A 25,154-nucleotide genomic window follows, 5' to 3' on the forward strand; every position below is an offset into this window, starting at 1 on the left:
ACTCTTGCAAAACAATTTCATTAATTTGATAGACATAATATCTATATATGATATGGTTTTGATACATGATAGTTAAATAAATATAATTAATTTAATTGTAGTGTTCACTATAAAAATTAAAGAAATATTAGACATTTTGTAATTTTAAAAAATTGCCTTGACCCAAGTAAAATCTTTCTTCATATTCTTAGCTTTTTATTTAATTTTTCGGTTACTTTTTCCGGTAACCGCTACTTTTGTAACTAAGTAGCTACTCACTTATTTTTCTTCTAGTTTATTATTTACTTTAACTTACGTACCTGTTAACTTTATATACTGTTTCTATAGCAACAGATGCACGCCGGACAGCTTCCACACGCCGGACATGCCCCGCCCCTGCCAATGATGCCCCATCCTGGACTCCCAGGCCCCCCGGCCACAGCGGCCTCACTCCTGGGACTGTCGGCCTCTTTGGCAGGGCCCGCGGCGCACCCGCTTAGCATGTTAGCCGCCAAACCGGACCTTCATCGGGAGGAGACCAAATCAGCCTCTGGTGAGTACAACCTTTAATAGTATTAAGGTTAACTTAATCATTCAAGACACGAAAAAGCCTTTTATTGGTCTAATTCAGCCAGAGCAGTGTAGAATATATTTACAAATCCATTACCCCTAAGTCTGTTGTATTATCTGTAAATATATTGGTGATTGGTTTAGTACATATTCTAAAGATATAACAAAGCCAGTTAAGTTTTTAAATGACGTTAAGTATGACTGAAAATCACTTATTTGATGATAAATATTTAGTTGGTTAAGAAAAACTAAGCTTACGAACCAATAGTCCAAAGCATAACGATAATGAAATTAACACCTACTCCCAAATAAATTATACTTTAACACCAGGGGTGTGCCATTCCGTAATCTTGAAAAAAAAAGTGAAGCCCGAATTTCGGATGAGGCCACGCCCCCGGAGTCAATGTGAAGGTCCAACATTGTTAGTTAAACTGAAACAAACGGCAGCCTATGATTAGTTCCTGCTTCTCTCCATGATCCTTGGGTTGATAATTAGGTCTACATTTTTGGATTCACTTTTCCTAGCTGCTTACTCCCATCCTAATACCCCTTTCTGCAAGATTAGTACCGTTAAATGCAATGCGAACTAATACCTTACAATATAAACGAAGATATAACCTGCTTGTAAACTGTTTTTATTATTAGTATGGTTGAGGAATTTCGGAGACATTAAGAGGCCAAGAATTTACAATTTAGGTATCTTCTGCATAAAGAAAAAACTCCATCATACAAAATGTTGGTAAATTGAAAAAATAAAGTTTTACGAATTCAGTTTTTGAGATTTCTTTTTTAAATGAAAACTATATTAGAATAGAGTATAGAAGGAAGCTCATTGAATTGGATCTATTTACTTATTGCAACAAACTTACAAAATTTTAAAAACATACAAATATGGAAAGAAATAAATGCTCAAAACTCATTAATTATTAATAAAAAACATTATGTACAGTGTCAGACTATAAAATAAAATATTTTAAAGGAAAAATCTAGTATATTTTCAGAATTTAGAATTTAAAAAAAAAAAAATAAAAAAATTTATTATATTTCTGACAGATTGTTGAATATTGAAGATTCTTTGTAGATGTCTGTCCAGTGCTTGGACGTATTGCAAAAGGTTAGTTGTTTCTTGCAAAAGTAAAGTGTAAATGATCCTATTTTGTAGAAAATTTTGAAACTAAACAAACACTGAGGCTGATAACTTTTTGCACCATGAGAAAGAGCGATTTGTTTTTACTAGATACACGTCTAAACGGAAAGCGCTAAATTAAGATTTTGACAATTTTTGTATCCGTATTGTTTCTCCGTATTTTTATTTTATATATATCAAAATTTGTGTGTGTAAAAATTTTAAAAATAAAACATAAGAAACCCCTATCCTCTCCTTCTCATTATCTTACACAAATTGACTCCCGCAAGTCGATTGTCAGCCACAGTCGATTCCCGCCGGGGCTGCATTGATAGCGCTAATTAGATGGAACATGGCCTCCTGGATCCAAGATCATTTATCAAGGATGTCGCCAGGGGGCAGCACAATAGCTCCAATTGTTTCCACAACCATTACCCCCTCCCCTCCCCTTCCCATCGCAGTTCCAAATCCGCTACCATTAATATCAACTAATGGTTGCGGACCCTTGGAACCACTTTGGATAAACCAGCCCTTATCTCTCTAGTAAGTCTTCCCTATTCTCTATTATTTCGGAGAATTTTTTTTTATTTCTCTTTTTAATGGTTGATTTAAATAATTCTCCTTCTAAACAAGATAAGGATAAAATGAGATCAAAAATAATTATTTATTTGGATTAGAAATTAGTTCATTGAGTTTCTGATGTATTATGTTTTTATAAGTTAGAAATCTATTTGATGGATTTTCAATCTCTAATAGTAAAAAAAATGTTTTATTTTATTTATTTACATTTTTATAGTCTAAAAACATTCGGATGGGATTACCCTTGTTAATAAAATAATAAAAAAAAATTTCAAGATAACAGAACCAGACAAAAAAAATCTTAAAGTACAAAAGAAAAGAAAATACTATTTAAAATATATATAACTAACTACAAAAAAGGAAAGACAACTTGGAGTAAATTTCAAATATATAAAAATAATTCTATTTAAAAGATAACTAACAAAAATACAACCCATAAACATTTATTTAGATAGAAATGAAGGAATTACAAAATATACAAAAACAAAAACAACCTATTAAATTAAACTGTCAACATAACAGATAATTTGTATATTTTATAATAGAGAAAAAAAAAATTACAAAACATTTCTTGATGAATAAAATACTGATTTATTAAATTAATGGTTAATTACTAATAAGCTAAAATAATAAAATAAATATTTAAAAACAGACTTTATTCCGATTTGAAATTATTTCTTTTTATTCAAGTTCTTTTTATTTATTTTTTTTTTTTATGATTTTTAATCAGCATTGCATAACACGCGTAAATAGCATTTATCGTCGAGTATATTTATTTTTAAAAAATAAATAAATAATTCTGTATTATCAGCATATTATAAATTAATAAAACAAACATTTGTTCTAAACATAAAAAACGCCGTAGTTATGACAAATAACATTCTCATCAGCTGAAGTCGGAAGGAACGTAAACAACTGTGGTACAAACATTAGAGAATACGTTGAGTTTATCAGGCATGCCTTATATTATAATATATCATTCCTTATAACTATTTTGTTTAACTTTTATCGCAAAATTTAAGTCTAAATTGTCTTTTTCCAATTACCAAGTTTTTTTTTTTAACAACTTACACCAAGTTTTAAACCTGTTACATTTAATTATTGAACATTAATCCAAATGATTTTGAAAAAAATATTTTTGAGCCTTATTAAACTTTAATATATAATATATATATATTTAACAGTTTATATTACACATTTCTGTAACGTATCAGTCCTTTCCATTGACCATATTTTACATCGTCCATATCACCCCAGTCCCAATATAATATAATCTATTTTCATATATAAAACTCTTGGAAGGAATTTGCTACAATTTATTATAAATTTTCTTTTTTATAGCTGTTTATTTACTAGTTTATTTTTCTCTTGGGGCTATTATATCTACAATGTATAAATTAAAATTAAACATAAGATTTATTTTAAAAACATTTATTAGTAGAGTTTTCATTCATAAGTAGCCAAAATTTATTATTTTTCTAAAATAAGTTTTAAAATCTCCATAAAAATATATGATTATCTATGTCGAACCTAGTTCACAATGAGACTTCTATGGCTTTTCTGTGCACACTATTAAATTTATTATTTAATTATTTTTGTTTGCAAAACTTTGGTGTAGTTTCTTATTTGTTTAATTTATTTAGGAATTCGCCCAAGGTAAAAAAAAATTTGGGTTTAAATTAATTCAAAAAGAGTTTTTTTTCTCAATAATTTTGATTTTAATTTGATAATTAAAATTTGGTTCTAATAAAAAACTACCTAACTTGTTTATAATAAACTGAAACATTAATTGTTATCTAATTTCAAAATGGTTGAAATAATGCAAATAATCTGATAATAATAACATTCATGAATTTTCTAACTTTTTTTCTATCTAAAGATGTTAATTTGCCTTTAGAAACTTTTTTTTTTAAGTATTACTTTATTTATTGATATATTATTACAATCTACCACACTTGAGCAATGAGTAATAGTGCTAATTGAACACATTCATACCAAAAATAAAAAAGAGAAAAAATAAATTTAAAATATCTCTATACGATATAAACAGAAAAATAAATAAATAAAATGAACATAATTAAACATTATAAAATTTAAAACTTTAAAAATATTTTCAAGCCATAATAAGTAATTTTTTTTTACAAATTATCATCAATGACCAGAAAATGTACATTAAAAAATATATATATTTTCATCCTAACAGATTCAAGTATTTTTGGGATTTTCTGTTAGAATAACTCCGTATGGAAAATGTAAATATATTTTTAATGAGTCAGAGAGGCTCCAATTATAATAATAAGAATTACAGCTAATAGGCATAGAGATTAGAGACCAGCCTAATAGAGAAACAATTAGAGCCGAAGCTGACGGCAAGATGAGAATTAAATGACGCCGGCGAGAGAGACTCAGTCAGTTGAGCTGATGGTCTGACAATTACCACTCAACTAACACTCAACACTCTTGCTTCGTTTACTAGTTCCTAAACTCCTGTTTGCCTCGGCATTAAACTTTAACTTCTTGTTGTAATTCTTTAACTGTTACATAAAACATTCTGGTTTTCTTTTTTAATTTATCTTAATCGTCATGACATATAAATGTTCATAAAAAAATTCATATCTTCAACAAAAATAAGAAAGCAAATGACATCATATTTTAAGGTCATTTTAGTCGTTTAAATTATGGTCCTTGTTTATGTAGGAGATAGTTTAATTCCAGTTAACTTGGTAAATTTTTAAAGGCGAATTTTCTTATTTGAACAATCTTTTTAAGGAACATAGTTTTCCCATTGGTTGTTTACTGTTCTATAGGTTGTTAACTGGGTCAAAAGTTTGGGTATTTAATTTCAGACAATTGAATACACGAAGAAAAAAAATTAATTTATATTTTTCCTAGTTTATTGAAAATTAAATTTTAAAATTTTGAAAACTACCACAATTTAAGATTACACAAAAATTAAATACTCCTTTATAGAAAGCAGTTTTAAAAAATATGTATATATTTCTTTGAAATTCCACATAACACCTTCCATCCACTAATATTTTCAGTTATTGCAATAATTAATGTTTTTAATTATTTATTTTTCATAAATAGATACACTCTTTCTTTTTTTTTTTTTTTGTCACATACAATCTGCCATACTTCAGAACAATAGTGCTATGTATAATCATACGTTTTTTAGAAAGTAGTAAAATAAAATATAAAACAAATTATTCGAGATTTAGGATAAATAATATTAAAGTTTAGTTAAAAAATAATATAAATCTTCTTCAGCACAGTCATACTTATGAACTGAATCGGGCTCCAAATTATGTTATTGCACAAAATTATGTGTAAAAAAAAAATTAAAAACTAAAACTTAAAAAACTTTTTGATTTTGGTCTATTCACCGGAGTCTAATGTGCATTTTGTTTATTCAACGCATTAATTTCTATTTTTTTTTCATAAATTTTACGCAATTTTTAATATTTTTCATTGTGTTATGTTTTCATTTATAATAATACTTAATATTTTTTATTATTTATTTTTTTAAAAACTCAGATCAACTGTTTTATTTTATCAAATAATACTATCTGTCAAACCAGAGGACAATATACTCTATTGCTATATATACTTTTTCATACCATATTTACAAAGTAATACCATAAATAAATAAATTAAATAATTAAATAAAATTGAAGTTAATTTATAATGAAATAAGTCTTGAAAAAATTTATACTTATTTTAAAACAAACTCGAGCTCCAAATAAAGTTAGTGCACAAAATGTTTTATAAAAAAAAAACAAAAAAAAAAACTTTAAACAAGAAATCTAATTTCTTAAGTTTAATTCTGGTTATATAAAAAATATACTTTTATCAGTTTTTAAATACTATTTTGTGTCATCTAGCTTATAATGATTATAAATAATTTAAATAACCATTATTTATGATAAAAAAATTAAATTAATACACCTTCTTACTATTGCCTATTACTTATCTTAGAAATTACCAGTACCACCCTTACTAATCCATTATGTTGACCGCAGCTTTTATGTCGACGAGAAATTGGAGCGAAAACACTTAAATTTTTTTTCCATTGTAGTATATTCCTTATCAGTTTAGATAAGATAACCATCATTATTCTTATTGTTAGTTATTAACTTGCTTAACAGCCCCACGCAAGCAGTTCACCACGAAACTGCTATAAAATGCCGGCGAACAGCTGCTATACGTTTAGAGTACTTAACGAAAAGGCCATTAAACTTATCTCATCGTTTATTAGAGCTGTAAAATTGAGTAACATTGACACCATACGCAGCAAAGTTGTACAAAATACTTTCTATTTATGTAACATAATCATTTAACTAAAATGAGTCCACAAACTTTTAACAATATTAAATATCTCTCTCTCATTCAAGATATCAATAAAACAATATTATGAGACTTTTCAAAGCATCTAGGTAGGAGCATCAGGTATACCATGCCGCATAACTAAATCAATTCTCCGAACAGACTAATTTTATTTCTTGTTATATTATAATAATTTAAGAATAAGCAATGTTTCTTGAAATGTTCAGAGAGTAAAAAAATAAATATTCTTTTTCATATATGAAGTTATGACTAAATTTGTTTTCTCCAAGTTCTCCCCGCTTTCCATTGGGAATACTTGATTTTTCCTCCCGGCTTCGGAAAATCAAATCTTTTATGCAAATTGAATCATCTTCTGGCTAGAGGGTGGATCATATGGGCGTGGTATTATTGATAAAGTAGTCAAACACTTGTTTTCTCTTTGTAGCATTTTTAAAACATTTTTTTTTTATTTATTGTTATAAGTATGCTGATTTAATTAGATACATTTATATATATTTTAAATTAATAATCAGGTAAAATTATTATTTTTCTCCTTAACCTTAGTTGACTTCGATTCGTTTGGTCGCAATCTGTGCTGCCATATTGTTTCAACTCAGCCACTCTAGGATATCTATGACTAGATTAGAGAACTAATTGTCAATTATTGAGGGAATTGCAATAACACGAGTTGTGGTTAATTCGATGCTATTGTTGTCGATACTAAACGACTAATTATCAAATTAATAGTCATTAGTGTATTATACATCAGAGAAGTGGGACATTGACAATCAAATATTCTCCAACCGATAACAATATGTATGCAAACATCAATATATTTTTTATTAAATAATAAAGTCCTTAAATAATTATTTTTTTATTTTTTATTATCCACCATTATATAATTAAAACTAGAGGACATTAGTTTGGTGTAGCTAATGGTGAAATGTTAGTATTTTATATGATCTACCTTATGTGAATCAAAAGTAGATGCAGTCAAGAAAAACATAAATACTTTTTAACGTTTTTACCCACAATGCAGTTTTCATCAGGCCTAAAACAAAAAGTAAAGGTTATGTAAGATTATAAATTTGATAATGTAACAGTGTATGTTGTTTTTTATCTTCTTTTTTATTTATTTTTTTTGTGGATGCCATGCATTATTTTTTTGATATTTACATATCATGATGATTCGATTATTTTTTTTTCGTATCCTTCAATAAAATAAAATTATTACTTCATACACATATAACACATAAAATTGATCATATATACTTTACTGAATGTTCTCCTTTTGATTGCCTTGTGGCATTGTAAGGTATTGGTATGAGTCCAGCTTAGGTGGTATAGTCTAGCTATAGCCTAAGACTACACCATGGAATTAATGGAACGTGACGGGACCGTTCCGCTGGTCAAGATTAATTCAAAGGGGAAACCAAAATAATTCATGTTACGGTTAAAAAATTATTACAAGTAGGTAAAGTTGTAAATCTTAAATTATGATAATTTTAAGAAGTCTCTAATTGAATTTTCCAGTCTATAATGGTAATAAATAAATACTGAATTCAATTATGATAAATTATATCCATGTTGTCACAACGTTTCGGCCAACCTTGCCATCATTAATGACAATCTTACCCATAATTTTACAGCCTCCAATTAACTATTAAGATTGTCCTTGATAATATAATTAATCCAAGTATAATTAACAAAGAATGTTGGGACTTTATGGTTATAATTGATTTTAATTAAATAATATTACCAGTCTCAAATAAGAAGTCAGAAAATATAGATATATTGTATAAATTAAATTAAATTTTTTCAGACCTTTTATACGGTTATAAAAATAAAGATAAAGATTTTCTCCTCAACTAAAAGCTGTAAGATTTAGCCAAAAGGAAAAAAAGAAAAAGGTTGACTATATTACTGATGTTTAAGATACACGAATGCCCTTAAGACCCAATCGCATTTGGCAGAATCAGTGAACCTTATAAATAGGAGTTGTTTATACGTGAGTCATCGACAGTATAGGCCAGAGCCCTTAAGAGCTTATAAGAGAGAAATATATTTGTGATGGTGAAGGGTTCGGGGATGGGGATTTTATGGGGTTGTAAGTGAGGGGGGGTGCGCCCTAAACAATTACCAACTAGATATTACCCCTCGACCGCCCCGCCAATAACCTTTATCATCCCCCTAATTCTGCCCTAAGGGTTTCCCCTCTCGTGAACCCCACCTCGTTTTATAAAGGAAAAGGCCTCCCCTTCCATTTGGGAAAGGGGCGAAACCAAGGCCAATTTATTTTCCGGACCCTCGACCGAAAAGCCTCCCATTGCCGGAGTGTTCATTGTACCGGGGGCTCTGTTTGTTCGAGCGCGTAGATTCTGGATCCCTTCAACAGCTCTTAAGTCTTCTTTTAAAGGATCTGGCCTAGGTCGTGGTATTGTTTTCCTCCTACAGGTAAATAACTGTGAGATTTATCTCCGCATAACGTCATATCACCAGAGGTCTCACGGTCAATAAGTCTATATAACTTCATAATTATATTTATTCATTTTCAAATTCTTATAACCAATATACTAGTTAATGTCAGTAGAATAATTAATAACAGTTAAGTAATAATATACATGAACTGCTGCTACAAGAACCACTAACTTAAATCTCGAATTTTTTAGTCATAAAGTTTTTAGACTATAATTGAATCTCAATCGTTCGTTAGCAACATTTCATACAGACTTTTACATGCCAACTTTCAAGGAACTTATGTAAACGATTTTGCGACGGATTACAACGATCTCACTCTTTCGTAGACGACTAAAGATCAGCTAGATGAGGATTCTAAAAGAGCTACTACTAAAGGAGATGGACTAGGATTCTAAAGGAGTTGGCTATATTAAATCTAACTATACTAAGCCTGCTATTAGCCTACTATTACTAAAGGAGTAGGATAAGGATTCTAAAAGAGCTATCAGTAATAAAAGAGTTGGATAAGGATTCTAAAGGAGTTAGCTATGTTAAATCTAACTACTTCTAAAGGAGTTGAATAAGGGTTCTAAAAAGAACCAACTATACTAAACCTACTATACTAAAGGAGTTTAATAAAGGTTCTAAAAAGCTTTCTATACTAATAGAGATAGTTGAGGATTCTGAAGGAGTTAACTTAACTAAAACAGCTGGATGAAGGTTTTAATACTCATCTTGAGGGATATTATCATAGTTAATTTATTAGATAGATATTGATTGTGAATTAGTGCTATGAATTAAATTAAAAACAAATGAGTATTTTAAAAAAAAAATACCCTGCTCCCCGACCGATTTTCCCCGTAGATGAATGAAGCTTGATGTACTTAATTAATGAATGCTAATTTTTAATTATGTTCCTTAAACAGTACTGAAGGATTTGGATCATAATTCCTAAGGAGCTAACTATACTAAAGGAGATGGTTGAGAAAGGACTTCCTTGTACGGTATACAATATAATTGGATTCCTAATTAGCAAAGTCTCTAGATATCTTGTATATATCATCCCAGTTATGTTTTAATTTGGAATTGTGAAATGGAATTGTAAAACAATTCAACATCTACTATTTACCTAATTAACAATTTAGATTTCGTAATATATAACCAATCCTCTGATTTTGTATTCAAATAGCAACTTGGAAAAATGCGAAGTCCCTCTACCAAGAATCGTGTCGATGCCTGCCTGATTCCAAATCCCAAATAAAGAGTTCTAAGGCCCCCAGTAACGGTTTTTTAAAAAGGCAATTCCCCCTCCTGTTGATATACAGGGGGCAGAGAGAGAAAGAGACAGAGATATTGGCGCCCGAACCAGCAAACAGAGAATAGGACGACTGTAGCGGACGGTTATCCCAGATGACTGTGCTGTTGGAGAGCCCTTGTAGCCAACCCTCCTTCCCTGGAAGAGGCGAAATCACACCCCAATCCCTCCCTTTAAGGGCAACAGCCTTTTCCACCCTCTTGTTTATACTTCCTACTTCTCCAACTTCTTTTCAGGGGTTCTTTTGTTACCCCACGGTTGCAAATCTCTCAGTAAATCTATTTCAAATGTTTTCCGAAACTTATGATCACACAGAATTGTATCTTGCTTGTAACTATAAATTTAATTATTACTCCTTGTATTGTTCAAAATTTAAACGCACCACACACATCATAACGTTGGCTCCAATTTTAGACAGGATTGGCCAAAAGGGTAGCTTTTTGATCTCTTTGATAATGTAAAGTCTTTCTTGATCATCCAAGTTTATTTATTTTTGTATCCTTATTGTATAAATTTAATTACATTATCTATCAATTAGAATCAAGATGGTAAAGTGGGTAGATGCTTCCTAATATGAATGTGTAATCCTTGCTTCATTATATTTTCTCTTTTATTTCCTTACACTGCCTTAGAGTGATGTCCTTTGTGTAGTTTGATGGCTATTTTTCTAACCTGTTGTATGTTAATTTATGTTTAATATGTATTGGGATGTCCTGGAGTCAGCGTTGTTGGGAAAAAATATTGGGGGTAGGTCATCATTTAAAATTGGCCAGTTTTTTTAACTGAGATTTCGGAAGTAATTTCTTAAATTGTACGCCCCTCCCCACCTCCCACTGTGCTATGCCGTTGAGGTAAGTGAACAGGCAAAGAAAGTATAAGAAAAAACAGCCAGCAGAAATTTGTTCCGTCTAGTATCCCACTGCTCAAAGATTAAAATTTAGAAATAAATAATATATTAAAATACAAATAAAAAATAAATGTATACAAAAAATAGAAAGTTAGTACCGAAGAGAATATTTCTTGACTTTTATGTTTAAAATTATTGGTGTGGGCGTCACTGCCTGGAATATGTGATTTTTCTAGTTGAAGATTTTTTTTTTTTAAACTGCTGATATGAGAAGTTCTGTATTTTTTTTTTTTTTTTAGTGTTCACTCTTTTCTATTATTACTTTTCATCCGATCCTATAAAATAATCTTGGAAAGTGGTGATTTCATTTCTATTAAGTTTGATCAATTAAGTCAGGTTCCATTAAGCTCAATTGCAACATTCAGAAACGTTGATGCAATTTCTAATTGATGCGCCTTTAAGTGGCTGAGATGTAAAAAAAAAAAATTATAAAACAAGATGGATGAGACCAAAGAGGAAAATAGAAGAGTGGTTGGAAGAAAAGGAGGGAAGAAAATAGAAAAATAAAAGGAGATCGTAATAGATCCAGGACAGGACTGCAATTCGAGTTTATGACGGGATAGTGAAGAAGCGGAGTAATAAAACAAGTAGCAGAGGGGCTGCTAGAACGAGCCACCATAAAGATTATATTAGTCTTTTTGAGGCCTTGGACCGACTTTAATATATCCCGCCACCGCCACTGCTTATTGGATCTGATGTCGATCCAGGTTTCCTTTAAAAACCGCCGAGGCCCCTAGGATATTAAACCTCCCAGTCCCACTTACTTCCTTCCCGCTTCACAAAAGGCTCATATCCAAGCTTGAGGAGCTGTCTGTTTTATTGCCTCCCTTCCCCGCCCCCGTCTGTCGCGGCTTGTCTTCGACCCATCCGCTTGGAAACCATTTACATCCCCCCCTCGGCTGGAATTACTACCGAGCATATCTTTGCCAACCCTTCGGGGGAATACGTTTCTGAAAATGCGAGATATAATACCGCTGAGGAAACCCTTATCGCTACACATATAATCCGAATAGGGGAAACATCTTTATTGATTTGATATTTTTAATATTGTAGTTGTCTGACAAGTCTTAAAACATTCCATACTGCTTGTTACCTGAACTGAGAGCCCCGGTGAAAGGCTTGCGTCCTGCCTGGTAGAAAATGCGCTGGGATATTATTTTTGGATTAGAAAGTTTAATATAGAAATGCGTTAAAGGAAAACGCAGCAGACAAAATAAATTTAAGAAAACCACATCAACATAAATAACTAAATAAAGTAATAATACTTTAAGGCTACATCGAACAAAAAACCTATTATATATATTATGAAGGAAGAAAATACTAAAGACATAAAATTATGGAACAACTTATTTCTATGTATTAATAAGAAAAAAAAATACTTATTTTTATAATAGGGGTATTCATGATCTTTAGTTTAACATGTTAAAGCATGTTAGATGGAGAAATATTTCCTTCTTTCACTATGTTAAAACGATATAACATGGTTGAGAGTCTGTTACTAGGTCTGTTAAATGGAGAATGACGTCACCATTTTGTTTATTGTCACGTTAGGTTACTTGCTCGTAGTTTGTGTTAGTATTGTTTTGGATGTTTTTATAACTAATAAAGTAATAAATGACAAGAATAATGTAATGACAGTTGTCAGTTTGCTCATCTTGATTCTCTTCCCCCACCAGTTAGAAGAGAAGACAATCAGTGGCCGAACTTTCACATTTTACAATTACTTTAGGCATGTTGTAATAAATTACTTTGATCAAAACTTAAAAGTAAACAATCACATGTAGTTTTCGAAGGAAAGATTAAAAAATAAGTTTCTCAGAAAATCCACTAGGATCTCTAATGCATTTAACATTTAACATGACTTTAAATAGGGCTGCTCACAATCCTATTTAACATGATAAAACATTTTACATTTAACACAGGATCATGAATACCCCTATTGAAGATCGAAGAAAAACGTTGAGAAATGTTTCGTAAGCAATATGCATAAATGTCTATATCTAACCTTTTCAGATGAGTGCGTAGATGTTCTTCAACTACGCAAAATAGGGGCCCCTGTGACGTAAATGTAAGTGCCTTGGCCAGATGCATAAGGTGTGCTGATAATACAGCCGCTGGAGGGGGGGGGGAAACTGCACTATACAACAATCCAGTCAGTGTTTATAGTCAGGCACTGCCTCTCTTCTTTTTTGTAAACAAATGCATTGCATAATTAAAATAAATCGATTTGCTAGTAGATTTTACAAATTGACTAAACTATAAAAATTATAACCTTTTTTATTTAACGTGGCTTCAACACTATTTGAAATCCCTGAATAGCCGCATTCCTGAATTAGTAGGTTATTTATAGGACGAGATAAGATTCAGGTGATCTAAGAAACTACTAAGGGTACGCGTTGTTTTCTTTGGATAATATTTGCTAAGGCAGAAAGTTAGCAGTTTTTGCTAAAGCAGAAGGTCTAGGTTTCGTATCATAAAAAATAAAACACAACTTCTACTAACAAACTTTTCTCGATTTAATGTGAGCAAATGTAAGCACTTGACTAAAAGTAAATTCAATATTCATTTTAAATGAGACTACTTAGACGTTCTTGTACCTTAACTCATTCGCTACACTCCGAAACACGTCTCTAATGTATTTTCTAATTTAACTCATGTTTTTACATTGTTAATAGTTTTAGTTCATCTTCAACGCTATTTGAAGATATCTCCTTTTGTAAGAGATTTCAACTACCGAATTGTAGTAACAAATAATTTAAAAAGAGAAAAATGTTCAAACTTAATTAACATTACCTAGTTTATCATGCCTTAAAAAATCTGGCTCTCAAAAAAATTCTACTTAAAGTAATCTTTTTTTAATTTATAATTATTATTGAATTGAATTAGTGTTCAAATATAACAAATAATAGTAATTTAAAAGTACAATTTATTGCTAAAAAAAACTTTCAATAATATTTTGTTTGTTAAAATAGTTTTACAAAAACATTCTTTCGAAGCAATATGTGTGTTACGGTAGGGCTGTTACAAGTCTAACTCTCTACTCTACGTGCAGACAATGTTATATAATGATTTGAATATTCTACAGAGTAAAAAACCGGGTAGACCGAAAAGTAGATGGGAGGATTGCGTTAAAACTGATTTAGTAGAATAGAGCTGTTTGTGGTATTGGCATCGAACATTGGAGTTCGTTAGGCCTTTATTATTATTAGAAGATAAATAAACCAACATAAAAATGGTAATGAAAAAATAAAGAGGATTTATTTACAGGAGGAACAAATAATAAATATTAAGTATATAATTCTAATAAAATGAAATAAATTATAATTCTAATACCCTTATATAGCTTAATAAATTCCAATAATATTTATGTTAAATATTATTTCTCTCTCCATCTTATTTGAAACTTGTAATTGTTATTCTTCCGGAATTCGGAGGACAGAAGGTGGTTGAAAATACGGGATTTGAAGATTGAAAGGGTATTAGAATAGCGGATGAGGAAAGATCAACCAAAGACATCTATAAATTATGGGCATACTTATTCGGTAATAATTGCTAATGATTTTTCAAAATTTATTGGACAGTAACCGAAAAATACAAGGAAAAATACCATTATTATTTTTATCTCTGGCATATTTGGCTTTTAGGGGGTGGCTAGGTTGGAGTTAAATGATAACAGTATGAAGGCGCCGCATGATAAAGACCATATCCCAACCCCTCCTGGTCTTATCGTCACGTGAACCCAGCTCGTAAAAAGTCAGCCGGTATCTCCTCCCTCATCCCCACCCCTTTAATAAAACATTTTTTATCGCGGGACATTAAGTTTTACTGTGTCTGCTTGAGTCCTCGTTCCGCCACCCCAAGCACTTCGGTTTTCCGCATGTCGTTTTCTATCTCTACTTCATCTCCCTCGCAATCTTTCCACTTTACTGCGGATTTTTATTTTTAACAAATATTCAATTCTGTCCTCAGGTCATTGTGGAATGGCAATATGTGCAATAGAATGTTTGTGACTGAAGACTGCTTTAACATGGAAAATGATGGGTACCCACTTTATTGAGGTTGGGTGTGCCCTAGGAATTATTAGCTCGGCGCCTTACTCACTGAACTACCACACTTCTTTTAAATTTTTCACAGAAAAAAATATGAATATTCGGTTTAGAGAGACAATTTTGAAAGATATATGAAAATAATAGAAACAAAATATAACAATTTAAAAAATTGAAAAATCAATTTTACTATGTGACAAAAGCCCCCTAGGAATAAAAATGCGACCCATGTATTTACAATGTTGCAGTATATATGTTAAAATTCCAATTATTATTAATATTATGGCTATATACATTGTTCACATTTACACGGTTATTTGATTATATAGTAGGAATAGGTGTTTGAAGGAACGAACGGATGATGATTAGGGAATATAGATAGAGAATTCCAGGACGTTGCTGAAGGAGTCGGTTATATAATATATTCTATAATCATTTTATTTATTGATAAATATTACAATCTGTCACAACGTTGTTAAGCAATAAGTAATAGAAATGAATGATAACATCCATTCCAAAATGTAAAAAAATAAAATAAATAAATGAAAAAAATACATAAAAAGTAAATATCTATATTTATATAAACAGGATGATAAATAAAGTGAACAAAATTAAACTATTTATACGTAAAAAAAAAAAAAAAGTATAAAATAAAGTAAGTAATATTATGAATAAAATATGATTAATAAACAAAAAAAAATAACTTCTTAATAAATTAACAATTTTTATTAAGCCCTATTCCATTGGGCAGCATATCTTTTCCAATGAAGTCCTTCTGTTGCTCAATAATTTCCAAGAGTTTATTAATTTATTTTTCTTGATTTTTTTCTTTTGAGATGTTTTCTGAATAAAAAAGAAATACAATTGAAAGGGTTTTATACACTAAAAAAAATATTATGATCTTGCTTCATTATAATTATCATTTAAAATTGTTGAATAATGAAAGAACTGCCAAAAAAGGCAATCAATTCTGGCTTAAAGGGTAGGAGAGAAAACGAGAAGTTAATGGGAGGATTATGCCTGGCATTTTAGTTTTGGATTTGAATGGTTAGAGATCGCTAGTGATATCGTCAGTGGACCATATTTTTGTTTCTCAACTTTTTCTATTTTCTTTTTCTTTCTATTTACTTTTTCTTTTTCTTGGGTACAAAAACAACCTTATAGATTAAGTACCGTTCAAGTTTACCTTACATCCAAGTATCCTGCTTTATCCATACCACTTCTTCTACCGATGGACTTCCTGTCGGACAACATGGAGCGAAGATAAGACAGAAGAGGGCGCCCCGGATGGCACTTGCCATTGTGAGAGGAGCATTCTAATGACCCGGAGGCCACAAAGGAGTCGCCATCCATTGTCCCGACACAATGGTCCCTCCTAATTACAATCCTTCCTAAATAACTCGCTCCTAAAACGGACCGTCCTCCATTGACACTGCTTTGTCGGCGTCTCTCATCTCCTCCTGTAATTAGCTATCGGGTTATTTTATCTTAGTAATTAAATCGTAAACCGAATAAGAGGATTTATATTACTACGCCTCTCCTACAGTTATGTACATTTAACGGATGTTTGTAGACACAAAAGAATTAACAAAAATTTGTGATTACTACGTTACGGAAGGGTGGTAAAAAATAGTATAAGTCAGTGTTATGACAAACTAAGATTAAATTATAGTGAAAAACGAATGTTTAAGCAGAAGAACCTGTCGTTTATAATATTTGCCCTTAAGCAGAGCAGATCGACTCCTACAGCTGTGATTTTGAGATAAAGCGATTAGAAGATTTTAATATAGTTTTTATCAAGCTGCTTTAATCTAATATTAAAAGTGAATCGTTACATTTTTACTGAGTCCAAATAAATAAGTTTTACAAAATAATCATGTGAGTGTTAAAAAACAAAATAGTTTAAAAAAATAAGTAGTTGTGCAAAACTGAAATTACATATTTAAGACAAGTGTATGATTTTTGCTATAAATTCCAGTGTAAGTATATAATCGATAATATTTATATAATCGATTTTACACTATTTAGAATTTTTTCAAAAACTACATCAACTATTTTGATTCAACTCAGTATATCAATGCACAATAAAGTGATATTTTAATATAAGCTAGGTTTCATCACCATTGAAATAGTTTAACACGGCTTGAATGCCGAATTTCCAAAAAAATCTTCTAAAGTACTTTTAATTTTATTTATTAGGAATAATTAGCCATTTTGCAGTGGTAAAATTAATTAAAAAAATTATAAATACGAACTGTGAAAAAAATTTATAATTACTTTCTTCTGAATATGTGACGTAATTATTTAAAAATCCAAAATTATCTATTGACGTATACCAAACTTAGAAAATGATGAATATTTTGTTTAGTTATAATAGTAATTTATTTTATTTTATAATTTATTGTTCACTTATGAATTTCATATTTATATTTTTATTTGATTTAAGAAATCTGTATTAATCTTTATATCTTTTCTTCCTTTTTCAGGTCTCAACTCGGCGGAGGAAAGACATGTGAGTAAAATTCAAAATTAATACAGTAGAGGACAAGAGGGCAGGTGTGTGCGAGCACACGTGTATATTAACATTTATACAGGGGTGGGGGTAAACGGCCCCAACCTATAAATAAATTACCCTGCCCCCCCCCCACCTAAAACTTTAACCCTTCCCGCCATTTTTCCCCCGCTCTCAGACTGCTGCCTCTCTTAATATTGCAAAGGTTTATCTCGATGGTGGGGCCCGGTTGTTCTATTATTCATAACGCGCCCCAACCCCCAACGGATAAGGTGATCCCCCTCTCCTCTTGCCTGGAGGATCCAGAGCCGATTTCACTCCAGGTTCAATAATTTAGGTGGACCTCTAGCTACCTGCTGGAGTTAGTCTCCATTAGGGTCTCTACTTCTCCTAATCACCCACACTTAGCCCACATTCTCTTTCATCATTCATTTAGTGAATGTCTGCAGCGTTATCTTCTCCAGCCTCCAGGGTCCCAATCTCGGCTAGTCAAATATTAAATCGAGTAACCAGACCTTATGTCCTGGCTTGAACATACTATAGTCTACAATTTTAATTTGATTAAAAATATAGGATAGCAATTTATGTTAGTTTTTATATTAAAACTATAATTATTTAGTAGCTCTATTATATGTTATTAGAAAGGCGATGCGTTAAGAATTTAACTCTAATTTTAAGTAGTAAATTATCCGTGCTTGGGTATGTTGATGATATGGTACTATTTACCTTAACCCTTGGATATAAGCATAAAGTAGATGTTATTTCTCTCTGCAAAAAGTATTGAAGTTTAGAGCTCTCTCTCTCTCTCTAAAATAATAAAGTGGTCATCTACAAAACCATCATAAGACCAATAGTGATCTATGGGGGAGAAACATGGCCTTTGACAAGAAAAGCGCAACGGATTCTCAACTCCTGAGAGAGGAAGGTATTGAGAAGGATATAGGAAGGATTCTCGGAGAATGGGAATTGGAGAAGAAGGAATGAGGAGCTGATGAAGCTATGAAAAATGGACGCATAAGATGGATAGGAAACGTATTGAGGACACTCTAGAAAATACTCTGTGGGAAACCACATGGAATGTGGAAAATAGGACTTCCTTGGATCAGATGGCTAGATGCTGTTGAGAAGGATCTAAAGCGTTTAAAAGTTGAGAGATGGAGAGAGAGTTTGTAGGCAGTGTAGTGTCATAATAATAGTACCTTAACTCTTGGTAAATATAATAAGATGCGTATAATAAGGCGCGTAGTAACGAACAGATTCTTAAAATTATAATTAATACTGAATCGAAAAATAAACTCTTGGGTTTGCTCCTGAATAAAGAAGCACTTCAAAATAAATTTATTGGACCAATTTTAAATATATTCCTGATCTCTTATATATATAAAACACAAGTTTAAAATCAGATTTATTTAGGCCTACCATAAGAGGGTAGCTTTGAGGGCTGCAAAGGGCACTGAGTGAGTGAACAGCTGTGAAGGGCGCCAGTTCTGTTTGCTTTTGGCGCCCTAGCAGTACAAACCCGCCAAATCTAATTAGCATCGCTCCCTTTATGGTGCCTTTTCACCTCCACTTGCCACCGATCATGTTAGCACTGAAAATGAAAGTTTTTTTGTATAGTACCAGTAGTCGTTGTAAGAACTCACACAAAAAAAAAAAGAAATGTTTTTAACTAGCGTTCAGATTATTTTGAGAATTCGAATTAACATTTAAAAAAAGAAATAAAGAATTGTTGGACTTTATAATTATATGGACCAAATACATACAAATTTAATCTTGAAAAATTTTCAAAACATAATTTTTCATTAGTTTAATATAACGTTAACCTATGAAAATAGTAATTAGTGAATTTTAAAATTTTATCTTTTCAAACGTATTTTTAATTTGCAGTTTAATTAGAAAAAATACAAAGATAGAAAATCATTTAAACAGTACGTTTCATTTTATTTATTCCATTTATGCAAGATTATATCACGTATAAAATTATTGTTAGTACATAAATATTTCGTTTTGTTAGATGTGTATTTTAGGTCGTATAATTAATTCATGTTGTTGATATTTTTCCAATTTAACTTTTAAGTATTATGTGTTATACCAATAATAATTTAATTGTAATTATATGTAACATAACATTTTATTTGTGTTATGACATCCTTCCATATTTTTTGGGGGGGGAGGGGAGGAAACTGTAGGTATAGTATGTTCAATATGACTATTCTTATTGACATCATATGGAACTATTCTTTTGTGAAGAGTTGTACCTATAGTCTGTTCTGAGAGTCCAGAGGATTCCAGTGAACAGTATGTAATAGATGCTAAGTGGGTTTGCCTATACACAGTCCAATATACGTTGACAGATATTTGCTTCCAATGTAATGATAAGTAAAATTGCTTCTCCTTGTTTGGTACGTTCTTTTTTGACCCGGGCCTTTTTTTGCTTACACACACTAAGACTATTTTGCGAGACTTATTTATTTGGATTCAGGGGACCTCAAAACGTATACTGCCATCGAAAACTGATTTGAAATTTCAGACGATCGCTATAATTTCCTTTTGCTATATATTTTATATATCGGATATGTTATAGCAAAAATACTTTTGATACATTCTTATTGAACTGAAGCGTAACTAATTTACTAATTAAGATGAAAAGCCACTTTAGAGAAGGAAAGAGTGTCAGGATGAGGAGAAAATTAGGCGATAATTAAATATAATTCTGGCTTGTTTAATCTGGCGAGAGATGATAATGGCCTGGCGAAAACAAATCCCATTAAATCATTTTAAGCAACAAAAGGGAAATTATATTTAGCCCTGCTTTACTCCTGATATAGCTCCCTCCCCACCCACTCCCCCCCCCCTCTATCCTGAAAAAGAATTTTATCAGCGATTTAACTACCTCCGGTGAATTTTTTGCGAGAGAGAGAAAGATTAATTATAGCAAACAGAGAGTAATGGAATTTTTGTTATTAGGTTATTTAAGCTGTTTGCGATAGGAATTTTAAAGGATTTAGTATATTTATTTTGTTATTTTTTTCTCATTAAATTTGCTGGTTATCGTTCAGCGCATATCTCCTTCATAGAATAATAGTGAGCCAAGCAAAAATCTTCTATAATTGAGGTTTCACGTATTCATTTCTGAACTAAATGAATAGGTGAAATTCAAAATATTTTAATGCGAGAGGTTTAGTTGTTAAATAATTCACCAATTATTTTTTTAATTTCATGTGGTTCTACTTATTTTTTATTGAAATATAATTTTCTTACTGAGGTGTAGATAGTTGACCGTAGATTAATGCTTGAAGAAGTTTGTCGGGTGGTGCGGTCAGCAAAGAACAACATAAATAAACAAAACCATATTTATTTATTTTATGCCGACGTTTCGACCTGAGTTTCAGGTCTTCATCAGGCCCAGACTTCTACATCTTCTAACATATCGCCCTGATGAAGACCTGAAACTCAGGTCGAAACGTCGGCATAAAATAAATAAATATGGTTTTGTTTATTCATGTTGTTCTTTGCTGACCGCACCCCCCGACAAACTTCTTCAAGAATAATTTTCTTACACTTAAGTTAACTTGCCTCTCTCTTAAATAATTGAAGTATATAATTCGTGGTTTCCCTTATGGTTAGATGTGGAAGAAGGCTGGGAATCATTATTTTAAGTTATAAAAATTATTTCTTAGATTTTTTTATTTTTCATATTCTATTTCTCTAATGACTCTAAAACTATACATCTCCTAAAAAATATAACAAAACATTTAAAAAGATAATGAAATTGTCCAGTGTTTTCCCTTTATTTAGGGAAATCAACAGGTTAAATTATTTGTATCGTACTTCAAACTATCACAATTCCCTCCTTAGGAAAACTTAATTTTAATTAACAGAGATTTTCCTCAATTAAACTCCATTTGCTTATCCTGAAATAAACTAAAATAAGTACTATAACCTGAGTTTAATTTCTAATGCATTTGTTTTATTTGTATCTCTATCCTTAAAACTAACTTATTTAAGAAAATGAGAGTACTATTAATTCTAGTAAGAGAAGAATTTAAATTACACAAGTAAATAAAGTCCATCAAACAGCCGCTGCATTTGTCAGATCTTTCCTTATTCGATTTCGTCCCAGAAAAACACCCGATCCCTCTGGAAAAGAACTAAATAAGGTTAGAAAATTTATAAAAAATCTCAAAATATGAATCTTACAATGTTATGACCCAGTGAAAATTAAATTAAAATGCTAAAAAATTGAATTTGTAGCTTTATAGTTTGTTAGTTGTAGATTCAGGCCTCTGCAGAACTTCTTGTATCAAATTAGTGACGTGAGATGTATGATCGCATGCTTTTTACCCTGTAACAAAATTGATATGAAATAAAGCTTAGTTTATGAAGCAATATAACTTAATTGACTAAATACACTTGAGAATTTTGAATTTGCACCGTCAAAAATAGCAAATCCATTTTTACACATTAATTATTTTTTATTCATTCCAAAGCTTAGAATAAATGGAATTGAAAGAAAGCTTGTGATAGTTTTTTTAATGACAGTATAATAAATTGTACAAATAGAAGGAGAAAATTAAAATTCTTGGTGTTTTGCTTTGGGATTTCCTGTTGTAACGTAACCTAAAAAAAAATGGATTTATTTTTTTTATTGATTTCTTTAGTATGAAAAAAATGACAATCACTTTTATAATACTTAGCAAACGGAGCTGATCCAGGAGGCAATGAGGCACGCAAAGGGGAGACAAAAGCGGAAGCACTGGAGGATCGGACGTGGCATCTGGTCGGAGGCAATCTATCGAGAGCTGGGCAAGAGCATTATCGATAATGAATTTATCGATAAACTGAGGGTGGGGGCCGCTAACAGCCTGACTCACCCTACAGATGCCCCCCCCCACCAGATTGGATTGAATAATCTAATTTGTTCCGAGTTTATCAGCGGCTCATGGGGCCCTATCTTCATCCCATCTCGGGGCTGCCGTGCCCTCTAATACTTGCCTGCTTCGGCGCTTTTTGATTCGTTTAAAATCTCTCCACCCCTAAGCGTCATCTGTTCAGTCGTTTAGCGAGAATAGAGTCACTTTGCCACAGATTTAAGGATTATTGGAGCGTATTGAAGTCAAAGAATCAACAGATCGACCAGAATTTTCAAATAAAAACCTAATTCTGAAAGCTCTCAAATTATATGATTGGATAGAATAAGAAATCTGAATAATTCGGAATATGTATCCAGTCCTAATTGTTAGCAATAATAAACTACAGATAAGTAGAAAATATTAAAGAATAAGAGAAATAGGAACAAGAGTTGGAATCGGAAAAAATCGTGATCGCCCGATATCTTCCGATCGCATTTATATGTACATGGCTTTTTTTATCTGGAGCTGAACTTCTTTTCTTGTCAGAAACAAAATTGTTATTCGTTCTTCCTGCCTATTACTCGGGTTATACTTTGAACATTTAGTGATAAACTACGCGTTTCATTTTCATTTCATAGTGACCAGATTCCTACTTCCACGTTGTCAACTCCATTAAAAGAGAAGACATCACTGTAATCAATTCCTCAGATTATCGGCTCTACCCGGGGGATAGGGAACAGATTGCTAACCGTGAAGTAAACAACTAACCATCCCCTACCGGGCGTGAGTCAGCCGGGGAGGGTTCGAGGACAATGGCTGTGGGAACGAGCTCCGATTAGGGAGCGCTCGACGTCCCCTCTTTAATTATAAAATAGAGTATTTGTCGAGAGGCGTGCCGCGGCATCCCTTGTGGGGATTAGGACAGTCCGGACGTGACGCCCCTATAGGAGGCCCCTATCACCGTTCCCTACAGATGTCGGCCCGCTATAAAAACCCTCGAGGGCATATACCCTCCATTAACTGCCTTTATTACTATCTCTACGGCATATGCCCTCCCATCAACTCGCCTTTATAACTATCTCCCGTGCTTACATCTGCTTTTCTAATTGCCACTTGGCGAGGCAGTTTCTACATCACAAAAACTCTGCTGTCCCTTTTATGCTCTCCAGTAGTGTACAATATCAAGTGAGCCGTGGTGCTTCTGATGATATTTGAGTTGTTATCACAGGCTTTAGAATCCGTTGTAATGTTGTGGTAAATCCCTTGGGTATTGCCGCTGGTATGTTCCATGTTACCAGTAAAGCGCATTAAGCTAGCTGATAAATTCATTAAAATCTTGGAACAGCCATCTTATGGTTCAAATAGGCTGCTGATGTGAGCATTCCGTAGAACCTGAGGTGATTATCTTCTTTTCCTAGTTGCTGTGTCATCTCATTCTCAAAACGACAGATAGTTGATACTTAAGAAGAACTATTTTATATATAAATATATATATTTTTTTTTTATTTCAATAATAAAATAATACTTTTTATTGAAGAATAATATTGCAACCTGTCTTAATCAAGATTAATAATAAGTATTAGCGTTCTAAGTATTTGTTTGTATCATATATACAGGCTAACCTAAAGAAAACAGATGAGAAAAAAATGCACATAATAACAATAATACCAAGAAAAATTTTAAAACACTATAAATGTGACATTTATAAATAAAAATATAAATCGTTTTAATAAAAACTTTAATTATTTCTAAATAATTTATAAACAGCTTAAAGAAAATAGAATTTAAGTAAAATTAAAATATTTCTTTACACTTATTTTCATTCAGTCTTGAGGACTCTAAACCAATATTTGCTCTCCACCTGTGAGAGGCAAAGCGGGGCCAAAGAGATCATAGTGCTTCTCTCCCACCCTCGTCATTGGTACTAAAAGCTAGTGGAGACTGAATGAGGTTATGACTTGAGTGGAGAATCTGGCCATTGATAGAACTCCAACACCAGTTTAAAAAAGGTCTCGTGGCCACTTCCTTTCATATAATATTATTAGAACTTTGACCCAACTATAGTAATATTATAGTGCTATTTGGAAAAAAAAAATTCTGTCTAACTAACATTTTAAATTAATCCACTAAATTATTTAATTATATTTTTTAAGATAGCACTTATTTATTTCGTTAATTTAATCTATTCATTTTATTTCTTCTCATTATATAATTTCCTTCCATACATTCTTCATAATATTAATAACAATTCTTCTTTTAGTATTGTTTGTTATCATTTTTATTTTATTTTTACACACATTTGAACGCTATTTTATGGTTTTATTTCGTTTTGTTTTTTAGCCCTGCAGAAGACTTAAAATTTAGGCCGAAACGTTCTTCGCTGACCGTATCTTCCCTCCTTCCCCCGACCATTACTTCCTCTATTTAAATAAATTAAGTCACATTTATTTATTCTCAGTATCATCATATCTGTAGATATTTTTA

At 31.5% G+C, this 25,154-nt stretch overlaps 1 protein-coding gene across 12 annotated transcripts in view; it reads left to right on the forward strand.

Moving 5' to 3' along the window:
* LOC106684956 (transducin-like enhancer protein 4) overlaps positions 1–25,154 on the forward strand; it is a 267,440-nt gene that overhangs the window by 202,830 nt on the left and 39,456 nt on the right. For all 12 annotated transcript variants that reach the window (XM_067050244.1, XM_067050238.1, XM_014427350.2 and 9 more), the window contains 2 exons: positions 328–532; positions 17,792–17,817. In XM_067050244.1, coding sequence (XP_066906345.1) covers positions 328–532; positions 17,792–17,817 — 231 coding nt within the window. The remainder of the gene's footprint in view (positions 1–327; positions 533–17,791; positions 17,818–25,154) is intronic.

The sequence above is a fragment of the Halyomorpha halys genome, unplaced genomic scaffold (assembly GCF_000696795.3).
Source record: "Halyomorpha halys isolate HHAL.00 unplaced genomic scaffold, Hhal_1.1 Scaffold633.1, whole genome shotgun sequence".
In the NCBI taxonomy this organism is placed as follows: Eukaryota; Metazoa; Arthropoda; class Insecta; order Hemiptera; family Pentatomidae; genus Halyomorpha; species Halyomorpha halys.